We start from the raw sequence: 14,650 nt of genomic DNA, 5'->3' as shown, positions 1-14,650 counted from the left end.
AGTGTACTTCCTATTTCACGGTTCACACCTAGCCTGGGGTATTTGAAGATGAGTAAGGCCCACCATGTCAAGGCCTGTGGAGATGAGTAAGGCCCATCTGTTTCCTCAGCTCACAGGTCAGCCAGTGAGAACATATAGAAACGAGGACCTTGCCGGGCATTGGTGGCACACGCCTTTAATCCCAGCACTCGGGAGGCAGAGGCAGGCGGATCTCTGTGAGTTCGAGGCTGGGCTGGACCGATAGCCTCCAAAACAATACAGAGAAACCCTGTCTCGTAAAACCAAAACCAAAACCAAAACAAAAACAAAACAAAACAAAATGAGGACCTTGTATACAACGGCCAAAAGGACTTTTAGAGCCAGATGTGGGGAGCTTAGAAGTTGGAAAGCTGAAAGGAGAGAGAACACTGGAGAGTTCGAGGTCAGCCTGGCTATGGGGGAGACCCATCAATGCAAAACACAACAGAGGCCGAAAAGGAATTTTACAGAGACAATAAAAGCATAAAGTCTCACGAAACACCTTTACCATCCCCTCTCTAGTATTAGATATTGACCCAGGTCACTTAAAAAACCAGGTCAATGTCATTTTTTGAAAATAGCTGTGGAGGGGGCTGTAGCTCCGAGGCAGGGCACTTGCCTAATGTATTTGAGGCCCTGAGTTTGAGCCCCATCATCTAAATAAATACAATAAAATGGCCAGGTGGTGGTGGCACACACCTTTAATCCAAGCACGTGGTAGGCAGAGACAGGTAGATCTCTGGGAATGAAATACACACACACACACACACACACACACACACACACTCTCTCTCTCTCTCTCTCTCTCTCTCTCTCTCTCGATATGTGTGTGTGTGTGTGTGTGTGTATGTATGTGTGTGTGTTTGCACATTCCAAAAACACAATCTTACGTTCACCCCCACGATTATTAGTGCTACTCTCAGCCCTGGTTAGAGAAGTCTTCCTGCAGCGGGAGGCACTGAGTGAGCAGACCCAGAACCGGGAGGAGCACTTAGAAGTGATGGGCGAGTCCTGAAGGGGACACGTGTGTCAACCGCCTTGGAAGGCTCGGAAGGCTCTGGGGACACTGAAGATGGAACTGGAAGAATGTGAGTGCTGGGGGATGGGGTGGGGGGCTGTGACATGATGTCTTCTGGGCATGGTGTGCCTGCTTCCCTTATTGAACTCTGCACCTGGGTTACCTACACACGATGAAGTCAAAAGATGAGCCGGTACTCAGCCAGCATGCCGGCAGGCTGCACTAAGTGGACTCAGAGGGTTACATACACAGGTGTGTGAGGGTGGGGGCAGACACGAGCTGGACGGAGACTTGTTGGAGGGTGTCTGGAGAGACAGAGAAGAGCGCACTGGAGTGAATGGGCCCAAGTTATATTGTGTAACTGTATGAGGTGGTCAAAGAATAAATAAAAGATACTTTAAATATTAAAAATTAAACGAAATTTTAGAAAGGTTTATGTTCTCAAAAGAAGAGAAAATTGGCCATGAACTATGATTCTGGTCAGTGTATTTACTGCCAAGACCAGTTAGTAATCAGTTTATTTAAGGAAGGTTTCCGACGTAATTAGTGGAATCTATTGTGGTGGGGAAGCAAGACATATTTGAATTGCCACTAGCCTTGTTTGCCATGGACATATGCCAGTGACAAACATGAAGAAAGTGAAACACATGAACATACATATGGGGCTGGCAGGGCTGGAGAGATGGCTGAGAGGTTAAGAGCATGGTTACTCTCGCAGAGGACCTGGGTTCAGTTCCCAGCACCTACATGGTGACTCACAAGCATCTGTATCTCTAGTTCTAGGGGATCTGGTGTTCTCTTCTGGCCTCCGCAGGCACCAGGCACACATGCAGTGTACAGATATACATTCAGGCAAAACACACATAAAATAAAAATAAAAAAAATAAAAAGACCTTGCTTATAAAACAAATAAACAAATAAATTGTCACCAACCCTGACGACCTGAGTTTGATCTCTGGGACTCACACGATGGAAGAAGAGAACCAATTATGGCAGGTTGTCCTCTGACCTCCTCATGGACATGTGAGCCTGTACCTACACACAGTAGATAAATGAATATAAGAAAAAATAAAAATGAGCATATACTACGGAACCCCAGTTTAATCTGGGAATGAAAGTTTCCCCTCAAAATATGGGAAAAAAACCCTTCCAATGAATATTTCATTCACTCATTCCACTATTAAAGTAAAGCACTGGAGGGGGATTCAATTTCACTTTCTTCATGGAGGCCAGAGGCAAAATGACAGGACGCTGACGTTGGGCTCAGGCACAGGAATGGTCCATTGGCTGGGAACTAAGTGTGGTCTCTCAAAGAGTAAAGCAGCAAACTAGGTGGGTGATGAGGCTAGCCCACCACACATCAAACCATCCAGGCCAAACCAGGCCAAACTACACCCCCAAAATAACAACTCAAAAATTATCTGTGAGTGATAGGGATTTTCTCTCTGAGGGAAGATAAATTGAAAAATGTTTTCTCAGAAAGTCTCCAAACATGTGAAGGCAGGATCTTTCCTTGTACGCATGTGTTCATTTATCATATGTGACTCTGTGTACATGCATAAGTGGGTTTCTGTGTGCATATGTGTATGCCTCTCTGCGGGTCTATGTGTTTCTGTGAGTATGTATGCCTTTCTTTATTATTATTATTTTAATTTAGGTTAGAAACAATCTTGTCTCACATGTCAATCCCAGCTCCCTCTCCCTTCCCTCCTCCCCTGCCCTCCCCACCAGGTTCCCCAGTCCTCCAGTATGTATGTCTTTCTATGTGTGTGTGTGTGTGTATGTGTGTGTGTGTTTATCATGTATCTCTGTGTATGTGCATACCTGCGATTCTATGTGTGTATATGCCTGTGTGTGTGTGTGTGTGTGTGTCTGTCTGTCTGTCTGTTCTTTTGGGGAGAGAAAGAAGAAATTTAAACTGGGTATACATTATAAAGGAAAAATGCACCTGTGTGTAACACCGTATGTAACACTGTGTGTGTAACACCGTGTGTAACACCGTGTGTGTAACACTGCATAAAACATGTGTGCAGAGTAAGGCTTCCCGATTCTCCTGCACCAGCTCTCCAGCACTGTCTCTACTCCTACACCCTCCTTTGCTGAAGACCCATGCATTTATGAATGTTGGCAAGCAATGAAAACGCTGGTTCGGGTTGGCTTGCCTGTTAAGCCACGCTAGATAGGCAGGCAGCCTCTGAGAGTACAATGGGTCCACTGTACAGGGCTCGCGCAGTAAAGAAAGTATAAAATGGTGACTGGATTTCCTGAGCTTTGACTAAGGACAGGTAAAGCGCAAGTGCTCACCTGGATCATCACTTCTTGTCATTAAGGAAACAAGGCTCCCCCCCACCTTACCCCCTTTGATTTTTTCCGAGACAGAGTTTCTCTGTATAGCCCTGGCTGTCTTGGAACTCGCTCTGTAGACCACGCTGTCCTCAAACCCAGATCCTCCTGCCTCTGCCTCCCGAGTGGTGGGATTAAAGGTATGTACCCCCATTGCCTGGCTGAAACAAGTGTTTTAGATGAACAAAGATCTCACAGGAATTCCTACCCTGGCACACCCCTTCCCCAGGGAAGAAAGCCACCCGGTCCTCTTATCACTAAGAGTTCTACTCCCCTCTGTCTCCACCATCCCTGGATCAACACCAGATGGGAATGTACTTGGCATGGCTGCTTGGGTGATGACTCAGGAGAGGAGCAGGACACTTTCATTTCATACAAGGAAATACATTTATTGTTTTGTCTTCAGAAATGACCATTTGTACCAGCCAGAAGTGAGCTAACAAGATGGGGGAAAAACTTCTATGTTCGGACACTTCTTGGACTTCCTGGAAGGACTGAGGCTTCCCGCTCAGAGCACCTCAGGCACACCCCCCATGCCCCACCCCCAGGATGAATAGACACAGGGGTTAACCGATTTAACACCCCCTCCCCCTTAACTTTACTTCTTCCTTGAATTCTGGGAAAATCTGTGCTTGCTGCAGCTGGTCCTGTCTTCAGCATCATGTGTGCCTCTCAGAGGAGGATTTCTAGTGAGGGGGATTTTCACCGTCACACCTGGCTCCACGCTCACGGCATCAGAACTGCTGTGACGGAACAAGCCTTTTACTTACTATCACCCTCATGAAGGCCATTTCAGATGCTGGTCTTGGAATGAAATGGCATTGAGGCTGGCAGTGTGGCTCAGTGGGAAGACCCTGGGTTTGATGTTCTGCACCTAAACAAATAAACAGCAGATCTAGGCAAGTCTACTTCTGTTGTTGTTCTGGGGACCCAACCCAGGGTTTTGGGCTTGTTAGGTAGGAAATCCCCAACCCTACCCTGTGTCTACAGGAAATAAAACATATACCTCTTGGTGGAGCTATCTGGTGCTAAACACAAGTGAAAATTTTCTTTGGTCTATTGAGATGGTGTCTTAGAGCCCAGGCTGGTTTGGTACTCCTTGGGTATGTAACCCAGGCTAGCCTCCAACTCAAAATTATCCTGTCTCAGCATCCTGAGACTACTATCATACCCAGTGAAGGGATTTCTAACTCTACACACTCTCAGCCTGACTCAGAGGAGACATCCAAATAACAGAATGGAATAGTAGTTACATTCTCCATTTTCCCACTATAATCATGCTTCTCTAAGTTTCTAAGACCAAAAGAAAACAAAGAAAGAAATAAAACAGTGACAAAGAGAGCAGAAGCAACATTAGAAACAGAGAAAAAGGGGATTTTAAAAAATGAAATACAAGAGATACATAAAAATGCCACAATGAAAACTCATGGCTTTGTAATGCTAACCCAAAAAATAATTTAAGAAAAAAATCCATCATGATTCCTTAAAATCTTCAAATACAAAGTTTATGACCAAATAAAATACATTGGGGTTGAATTCAGAAGATGGGTAGGGCATGTCAACCTATGCTAGTACTGGGGTCATGATATTTTCACATGCCTCATAGTAGAAGGTTATCCAGGAACCGGCCACCTTCAATTGCTTCAGCTCTTTGTCCCAGCCTTGACACAAACCTACAGTCTGTTTTGAATATGCGTATCTGGCTCCTTAGCTTGTCTAGAGAGTGCCATTCACGTATTGACACCAGTAACTGTTTTGAAAAATTGACCGTGACCTTCTAACTGTGTCTAACTCATCAAAGTTAAACAGCTTTAACTACAAAACCAGTCCGGTTCTCTTAAATCTGCATTGTAAACACTGACAGGGACAGACTGCCAAATGAGAAAAAGTTTCTTAACTCCTTGTGGATCGAAAACGAAAAACTAAAACCCAAACCAAAGCAAACAAAATAGTGATTCAGGAGCCCGCGGCATTAAAATTAACACCCTAATTAATCCAAAGTGAGGGTGTTTATTCCGAAAGACATCTTCCTCCAACTTCTTGGGATGGGGCCAAATAAAGCTCCTCTAGTTTCTCCCCAGGTCTGTCATCAATGAATCCCCCAGCTGGAACTTCATAAAGAGATGCGAAGCCAGCCTGCTGTTTACGGGAGGTGAGGAGCTAGTCTAATCTCTACAAATCGTCAGGCTAGCCCTTGGCCAGCCCTTGAGATCCATGCCTTTTACTCCCGGGCCCATCACATGATCCCCCTTCCAGCGTCCGGAACTCAACCCTCAGGAAGACCTCGGATTCATAGATGTAGATGTGGGACATCGGTGTCCAGGTGTCAGCATTGCTGCTGTCCCTACCCAATGCCACCGGGACCCAGGCTGCTGGTGTTTTTCCCCAGGTGCCTGGCTTGCCAGGTCAGAAAGCCACACTCACGGTCTGCACGCTCTTGCGGTATACCCCGCTCTTCGGTGCTGGCCCTGCTCTGGGTCCCTCAGCCCACACACGTCTGTCTTGTCCTTTCGTGGGGACCCCCTCCCGTCCCCAACTGTCCTAAACTTTCTTGAGGTCCTCTTCACATCCATTGAGAGGGCACAGTTTTCAGAACCACTGCCCTGGCCTCCCTTGAGGTTCTATGCTTATTCTCTGTAAATCTCTCTTGGGCCCCCCTCCTTCATTCCGCTGCCTGGGTCCTCTCAAGTTCATTTGCCCAGTCTGCAGTCCCTGTCCCTCTTAGTGTCTCCTCCGCTCATTCCACGGTTCCCGTCCCTCTCTGGGTCCGGTCCGCTCTTCTCACTGGACTCTCTGGGGCTGATCTCGTTCATCCCTCCGTCGCAGTCCCTCCGGGGTCCTCTCGCTCATCCCACTGCCTAGGGTCTCTCTCCAAGTCTCTCGTTGATCCCACTGCCTACTCCCGTCTTGGGGTCCCCTTGCTCACCTGCGGTATTTCTTGGTGCCCTCCTCATCCCTCTCGGCGTCCCCTCTCTCACCCACGATCCCACTCGGAGTTCCCTCCTCGCTCCCCGTCCCGGTCCTTCCCGGTCCCCCGAAGCACTGGCAGATCCGCTAGCAACTCCGCTCCCGGGATGCTCGTGGCCGCTGCTCCGGGTCCCCGCGCCGGGACTCCGGCTGTCACTCTGGCGCCCGCGCTCTCACCTCAGCGTTGTCACCCGTGGCCCCGGCGCCGCGAGCCTCCTCTCACTCGTGCCCCGAGTCGCTCTCGTGCTGGGTCCTCGCGTGCTGGGTCCCCACGCGCAGACTCTGCTCGCGAGCCCGCGTCGCGCCCCGCTCTCCACGCAGGACCCTCGCTGCCGCCGCTGCTGCTGTCCGAGGTGCGGCTCCGCCAGGGGTGGCCAATCGCACCCGACTGCGCGGAGCGCGCCCCGCCTCCGCTCGGCTCCGCCCTCGACTCCGCCCCCAGCCGCGCTATGATAGGCTCTCTATTGACCTTCCCTGATCGCCGGCCTCGAGGCTCTCGTCTCATATAGGCGTTCGATTGGCCTTTCCTGGGAAGGCCGAGCGGTCGATGGATCCAGGGGATTGGCGGAGTTGGGGTGGGCGGGTCCTGTGGGCGGGGCTCTCTCAAACGCGGAAGCTCTCTCAACTTGGGTTACCCGTAGCCCTCTTCGGGTGCGGCCAGGCTTGTTTGTTCAGCACAGGGGTCAGAGTTCGTGGCTCTCTTTCCCATGCCTTGGCTTTTCTTGGGAGACCACCGTGGGATAGCATGTGGGACGGACCGGATCTCTTAGGTCTCTCGTTGGACCCTTCACAACTCCTTACTCTCCCAGAAGGCAAGCTTTCCTCCTGGGGGCTTGTAAATCTTTCCTAGCTCTCAGACAGGGGAATTGCGTTTTCTTGTCTCCCCTTCAGTGGACGTCGGTTTACTGCCGGAAAACAAAACAAAACAAACAAACAAAAAACCAAAAAAAAAAAAAGCAAAACACAAAAACTGTAGACCAGATAAAAAAGTGAAAAAAGAAATAATCATTTTGTGATTGTACAAGGAGTTGGGGTAGGGGGACCCGGCTAGCTTTGGCAAGGTTCCAGCAAGCATATTCAACTGAACCTCTTCCAGGGCCACAGGCTTTTAGGAACCAAAGGTGGAAGGACACTGAGGTGACCCCAGCTGCACCCTGCAGTGACCTGGATCCATCCCGAGCCACGCCGAAGCATAGTGTTTGCCAGGGATTAAAGTGCTCCAGGACCGGCCTCATATTTCTGTGGAAATGGCTATGTTGTTTCAGTTAACGCTGTAGAAGCTCAAAACAGCTTTCTGCAGGAGCAGATTTTCACCCTAGGCCTTGGCAGATGTAGACACGCCTTATCTCTAAGTAAAATGCTCTGCAAACTTTTTTCTTATTTATCTGTTTATCTGAGATTGGGTCTCACTGTGTGGCCCAGGCCTAGAACTCTCTGTGTAGACAGCTTGGCCTTGGCCTCAACAGAGATCTATCTGCTTGGCCCTGCAGTATTGTGGTCACCACACCTGCCCCTCCCCCCTTTTAAAAACACGTCAGAAAACTGCTCTTTTTATCACTGAGTTCTATCCCACAGCCCAAATTTGCATCCTAAACATTGTCTATTTGTCAATCAAACTTCATCCCAACCAATGGGCACCCTTAAAATCTGGATGGTGGGAACACAGAGGCTGCCTGAGAAGGCCTGAAGTTGTGAACACAGGGCTCCAGGGTTTGAGTTTCAGGTCCAGTTCTGAGGTGGGTGTTTCCTAAGCAGACCGACTGAGTACCAAGTTAGGGAGAGTGATGGAACTTGATTTTGAAGAAAACTTAGGCTTTATAGGCAAAGTTGGCTTATGGAACAAACAGAGAATAAAAGTTGGCCAAACCTAAAGTCACAAGGGATTTTTAAAACGTATTTTCCCTGTTTCAGAAGAACACTTAATAAATTGCTCATTGGGCCAGCTGCAGTCTCCGTCAAAGAAAAGGGGTAACTGTCATCATCCAACTGCTTGTCTTTGTAATACACATACAACAGAAATGCATGACTAGCAATCAGGGAGACAGAAATAAACGCAAGCAAGATTACAGGAGCCCAGCTTTTTGTAACTATTTAGTAACAAAACCGACTACTTTTTGATTCATTGTATCGATGAATTCTGATTTCAAAAATGTTGCCTTTCATTTTCCCCTCTGCTTTGTGAATAACATTACTAATGGGAGCGCCAGTCCCCAATATGGAGTTCAGATAGTTGACATGTGAAGTTCAGATAGTTGACATGTGATCTAACAGCGGGTGGACGCACCCACATGCACACGAACACGAAGCCAACCTCTTCCTCTGCAGGAGAGACCCCTCTGCAAACCTGTGCTGATGCTGGGACTGAAGAAAGACTCTTGTTCGGAAGGGTTTCAGATCCTTTGACATCTGGGAAACTCATCCAGCATTGTATTCTAGAAATTATTGCATTTCACACAGAGGAAATGTCTCTTACAAAGAGAGCCAAGATTTAATTAAGGCAAGGGAGTAAATGGGAGATGTCAGAATGAGTGGGACCGAGAACAAGCATTCTCCGTTTTAGAAGTCTCTCTGGGGCCAACTTGGAAATAAATTTGATCACAAAGGCTGTGAGAATCAGAAGACTGTATGTATTGGGCTCCACCCTGCCTTTTGCTACGTCCACATCTTCCCGGATTTGTTACTTCTTCCATTTTCCATGCAGATCTGACTCAACTGAATGGCGCTGCTGTGACCACGTCGTCCCCACCTCCCCGCATTAGGAGTTGAAGCTAGGGTTTCCAGCAAACCAGGCAAAAACCATGGCCCTCGTTTTTATTTTCAGATATGGTCTCACTAAGCTGGCTGACCTTGATTTGACAGTCCTTCCTGTTTTTATTTTCGTGAGTAGCTGGGATTAGAGTCTTGACCCACTAAGCAGAGCCCACTTTTATTTATTTATTTTGGTTTTTCAAGACAAGGTTTCTCTGTGTAGCTTTGGAGCCTGTCCTGGAACTCTCTTTGTAGACCAGGCTGGCCACATAGAGTTCCACCTGCCTCTGCCTCTTGAGTGCTGGGAATTAAAGGCATGCACCATCACTGCCCGTTTTTGTTGTTGTTGTTTTTTAAGCAAAACTGTAGCACTGTGTTCCTCTTCTGGGGTGGTAGGGTTAGGGTGAGGTGCACAACCAGGCAAATTAACATATGCAGAAACTCAGTCTTCTTGGCTATTTTTGTTTGCTCTCAATTCAGGATTTCTCTGTGTAGACCAGTTGGCCTCGAACACAGAGATCTGCCTGCTCTATGCTGGGACTACAGCATTGTGTCACTATGACCCGCGTGAGCGTTTGAATTTTAGCCAATGTAATTCCTGTAGGGAAATGCTTTATTTGCTCACTTGAAAATCAGTTACTGGATTAGGCAAAAGTACCTTAATTACATTCGAGGAAACATGAGAGAGCATGGGCAGCCTGGATGTGGAATTCTAAACTGATGCCACCATTTTCTTTTCTTTTTTCCTTTCTTCTTATTTTTTTTGAATGGAGAATGATAGCTCTTTGATCATTTGTCAAATCAGGAAAACATCTTACTCGGTAATTATATTCAAAAGAAAACACGAGGTCTGGGTACACTGGACACATAAGTTCACCAGACTCGGGGTCGGAATGACAGCAACTTGCCTTTAATTCTTAAGCCCCCACTAAGGCAGGGGAGGAAGCAGACTCCCCATTTTCCGTATCACACACTCTGGCTATCTAGGCTCCCACACCCACCAAAGGAACTGTTGATGTCGTTCACCTGCTTGAATCAGAGACCATGCCACCCATCCAGGGCTTTGCAAAGCCTCCGCCCATCAGGTCGCTTCCTTCCCCATCCACACTTTAGTTTTGACTCCGGGCGCCGCCTGGCGGCCTTCTCCGGAAGTGTCCTCCCAACCTCGGGGTCCTGATAGCAGGCAGGGCTGCCCACGGATATGCCTGAATGCAGCGACACCTGCCTTCGCCCCGCCCCCGAGGCCGGTAGAGCGAGCATTTTTTTTTTTTTTGGTTTTTCAAGACAAGGTTTCTCTGTATTGCTTTGGAGGCTGTCCTGGAACTCGCTGTGTAGATCACGCTGGCCTCGAACTCACAGAGATCCTCCTGCCTCTGCCTCCCTGAGTGCTGGGATTAAAGGCGTGAGCCACCAGCGCCCGGCTTCGATCGAGCATTCTTAAGACAGCGACGAAGGATGCGCTGCTGTGTGAGAGAACGTGGAGCCCGGAGTCTCACCCCTCGCCTCGAGGATGGCGGGATCAGGCTGTCTCCGGGCAGCCTCCGACCCGGAAGTGGCCTGCCGCGCGAGGACCCCGTTGCCCAGCGCGGGCGCCGGGGGCGGAGCTCGGCATCAAGGGGCACCGGGTGTCCGCGGCTCCGGCTCCGCGAGGTGGGAGCCGTCCGGCGCGCAGCCAGGCGGCCGCGATCTCCGCGGGACCCATTGCGCCGCGGCCCGAGGCGGCGACATGAGCGCCGCGGGGCTGCTGGCTCCGGCGCCCACCCCGGCTGCAGCGCCGCCCGCCCCGGAGTACTACCCCGAGGACGACGAGGAGCTGGAGAGCGCCGAGGACGACGAGCGCAGCTGCCGGGGCCGCGAGTCCGACGAAGGTGCGGCCCGGGCTGGGATCGGAGCCCGGGGGCTTAGAGGCGGCAGGGGGCAGAAGACGCCAGAGCTCCGGAGATCCAGGGGTCCCTTTAAGACTGTGCGCCCGTTCGGTGTCTCAGATCCTTTCTGGGTGGCGGGGGGTGGGGAGAGAAAGTCTTACCCCGGAGTGCACTTGGGTCGCAGTGACGCCCAGCTTCTCTCCTCAAAACGCTTAGCCCCCTCGCTCCACTTGGGGACCTGGAACCAGCCAGGTGTAAGTACTCATTTGGCTGGCACCCACCCCAGCTTTTGTGGTCTTAAGCTGCCCACCCCGCGTGTTTACCCACCTGCTTGCAAGGGTAGTATGGAGCCCTCAATTCCTGGGTGAGGGTTAAATGAAATCCTCTTTGCCGCTGTGAAGTAGACGCTAGGGAGTGGGGGGAGGTCGGGATTCGTCTTCAAGTCCCCCAGTGTTTTGCGTCTGTATTATCGCTCCTGTCTGAACTTTGTTTACTCCTGCGGCTAGAGTGAGGGACACCCAGAGAGACTGAGGAAGGAGCTAGCTGAGAGGAGAAGCTAGGTAGAGAGGTGCGGAGGGGGAAGAGAGGAGGCCTTTGTATGAGTCTCGGAGTGTAGGATTCTGGCACAAAGTCGGGTTGTAAAAAGCGAAAGCCACTTCAACTGTCTCCTAGGGGGATCGTTTTACTTATCTTTGTCTCACTAGTTCCAAGGGACATAGCTGACTGGTTCTAGACAGGACCTCTGTGAAAGCCCCCCCCCCCAAAAAAAAGGCGGCGTTCGCAGAGCAGAAAGTTGAAGGAACTGATTGCTTTTGGTTTAACTGAAGGCAAGGCTTAACCAGGGATTTCGAAATGTGAAACGCTGCATTGCTTTTAGTGACCACGAGGGGGCGCAGTAAAGACAAAATTGATCCCCTTCGATGTAGGGGCTATTGAATTCACCTATTTGCTCAAGACCTTTTAGAATTATTGTTGTTGTTGTTATTGTTTATTGTTACTATTGTTATACATGGGGGCCTATAGAAATGGTTCATCTGTTTAGGGCGCTTACTGATTTTTTTCAGAGGATCCAGGTTTTGATCTCTCAACTGTCCATCTGCAACTCCAGCTCCAGGGGCTCTAGTGCCTGTTGACCTCTGACCTCTGTGGGCACCAGGCATATTAAGTGGTGCACCCACATGCAGATAAACCACTCATACACATAAAACGAAATAAATATAATTGAAAATGTTTTCTTTAGTTAATTAATTTTTGTTTATGTGTATGTCTGTATGTCTGTCTGAGTTTATATGCACCACATATGTACAGTTGCCCTTTGAAACCAGAAGAGGGTGCCAGATCTCCTGGAACTGGAGTTACTGGACAGTATAAACCATTTGGCCTGGGTGTTGGGGAAACAGTGCAGTATCCTTTGCAAAGAACAGCTTTCTTAACTGTCCTGACCCATGCCTCCAGTTCCTATTTTTGGCCATGCAAGTTTTGGAACAATTTTATTTATTTATTTATTCATTCATTCATTCATTTGTCTGTTTGTTTGTTTTTTTTGGGGGGGGGTTTCGAGACAGGGTTTCTTTGTATTGTTTTGGAGGCTTTCCTGGCACTTGCTCTATAGACCAGGCTGGCCTCAAACTCCTGCCTCTGCCTCCCGAGTGCTGGGATTAAACTCGTGCACGACCAATGCCCGGCCTTTTTTTTTTTTTTTAAGATTTGTTTATTTATTACATATACAGTGTTCTGGCTACAGACCAGCAGAGGACACCAGATTGAATTGTAGATGGTTGTGAGCTACCATGTGGTTGCTGGGAATTGAACTCAGGACCCCTGGAAGAGCAGTCGGTGTTCTTAACCTCTAAGCCATCCCTCCAGCCCTTTGTTTGGTTTTTTTTGAGACAGGGTTTCTCAGTGTGACAACCCTTACTGTCTTGGAACTAGCTATGTAGACCAGGCTGGCTTCAAACTGACAGAGACCCACCTGTCCCTGACTTCCGAGTACTGGGATTAAAGGTGAGCACCACCACCTGGCATAGATAATTTTAAAAAAATTATCTTCCCCTTCTCTCCCCCCCCTTTTTTTTTAGTCTGTTAACTTTGAAAACATTTCAGTTATTAGAACTGAATTTGCTGTGGGGACGGTCTCCTTTTTATTGTATGTATCTAAAGTGTGTTAGGATGAGCATATCATGCCCAGGTCCTCTCTGTGCGCACTGTTGCTCTGTGGCCTCCATCAGGACTGCCTGTCCAGTGTGACCTCTCTTCTGATTGTACGTCATACAAAAGCAGATTCTTTGTGTAAACCCAAGATGTAAAAGGCATTGGCATTTTCGTCTTTTCTTTTTGTTTGTTTTTGAGACAGCGTTCTCTGTATTGCTTTGGAGGCTGTCCTGGAACTCTCTCTGTAGACCAGGCTGGCCTTGAACTCACAGAGATCTGCCTGCCTCTGCCTCCCTAGTGCTGGGATTAAAGGCGTGTTTAAGCACATTTACTGTACTTATTTTTGCTAGTAGGTTCATGCAGGCCTGCAGTGGGTAGAAATTTATTATTCTCCCAGATGCCCTTTAATTATGCTGTCACGATACCAGTTCTGTAACTTTTGATCTCAGCTGTCATTTCTTCCCTCATTTCACGCAGACACTGAGGACGCCAGCGAGACAGACTTGGCGAAGCACGATGAGGAAGACTATGTGGAGATGAAGGAACAGTGAGTCAGGCTTCGCGCCTTTTCCCTTTGGGTTACAGAGTCGAGTCAGTCTTCATAGAGACCCTGATTATGACCTTAGTGTTTGCAAAGCTCACAATTCCCTGTAATCTCCTCCTCCAGTCACATCTAAGAGTCTTCACCTGTCATGGGACCTTCTGCTGGTATGCTAGCAAGAGCCATGATTGAAATGATGGAGGGGGGTGATGAGACCATCGTAGATCTGATGTGAAAACTGGTGCCCAGAGAAATGGGTATCTTGCAGGCCGCTAGGCTGCATATTGTTGGCAATACACTAGGCGTCCTGAGGATTCAGGGAAGCTGGGGTTGGAGCATCCTCTGAACCCTTCTATCATCCGTTCTGTTTGCTCTCACACGTCCTCACTTAAGCCCCTCCTTTGTCTTCAGCCATAGTTACATGCGCCCAGATAAACTAAAGCCCTGTGTGTTTTTTGGGTGGAGTGGGGGAAAATGGTTTTGAGACCAGGCTAGTCCCCAGCTCATAGGGTGCTGGCATTAAAGCCCTTGCTCTTTGTCTTCCTTCCTTCCTTCCTTCCTTCCTTCCTTCCTTCCTTCCTTCCTTCCTTCCTTCCTTCCTTCCTTCCCTCCTTCCTTCCTCCCTCCTTCTTTCCTCCCTTCCTTCCTTCCGTTTTTTTGTTTTGTTAAAAAAAAAAAAAAGAAAGAAAAACAGGAGCCGGGTATTGGTGGCAGATCACGCCTTTAATCCCAGCACTCAGAGGCAGAGGCAGAGGCAGGTGTATCTCTGTGAGTTCGAGGCCAGCCTGGTCTACAGAGCGAGTTCCAGGACAGCCTCAAAAACAATACAGAGAAACCCTGTCTTGAGCCCCCCCCCCAAAAAAAAAGAAGAAAAGAAAAAGAAAAACACTTCCAATCTCCAACAAGAAACAAAAACCAGGCTCTTGTTGTGTTGCCACACTGGTCTCAGACTTTTGGGCTCCAGGTGTCTCCTGCATCAGTCACCCATGGAGTTGGGAC

The 14,650-nt window shown here is 48.8% G+C and overlaps 2 protein-coding genes across 3 annotated transcripts in view; one reads left to right on the top strand and one right to left on the bottom strand.

Moving 5' to 3' along the window:
- Positions 1–6,714, bottom strand: part of Taok3 (TAO kinase 3) — a 161,149-nt gene extending 154,435 nt beyond the window's left edge. For both annotated transcript variants that reach the window (XM_040731174.1, XM_040731173.1), the window contains exon 1: positions 6,524–6,714. The gene's annotated coding sequence lies outside the window, so the exon portion shown is untranslated. The remainder of the gene's footprint in view (positions 1–6,523) is intronic.
- A 3,974-nt stretch (positions 6,715–10,688) lies between these two features.
- Suds3 (SDS3 homolog, SIN3A corepressor complex component) overlaps positions 10,689–14,650 on the top strand; it is a 28,410-nt gene continuing 24,448 nt past the window's right edge. The window contains exons 1-2 of the mRNA XM_040731187.1: positions 10,689–10,962; positions 13,588–13,657. Coding sequence (XP_040587121.1) covers positions 10,821–10,962; positions 13,588–13,657 — 212 coding nt within the window. The 5' untranslated portion in view covers positions 10,689–10,820. The remainder of the gene's footprint in view (positions 10,963–13,587; positions 13,658–14,650) is intronic.

This window comes from Mesocricetus auratus, unplaced genomic scaffold (assembly GCF_017639785.1).
Source record: "Mesocricetus auratus isolate SY011 unplaced genomic scaffold, BCM_Maur_2.0 Super-Scaffold_100025, whole genome shotgun sequence".
NCBI classification, from domain to species: domain Eukaryota; kingdom Metazoa; phylum Chordata; class Mammalia; order Rodentia; family Cricetidae; genus Mesocricetus; species Mesocricetus auratus.
This window is presented reverse-complemented; position numbering and strand designations above follow the sequence as displayed.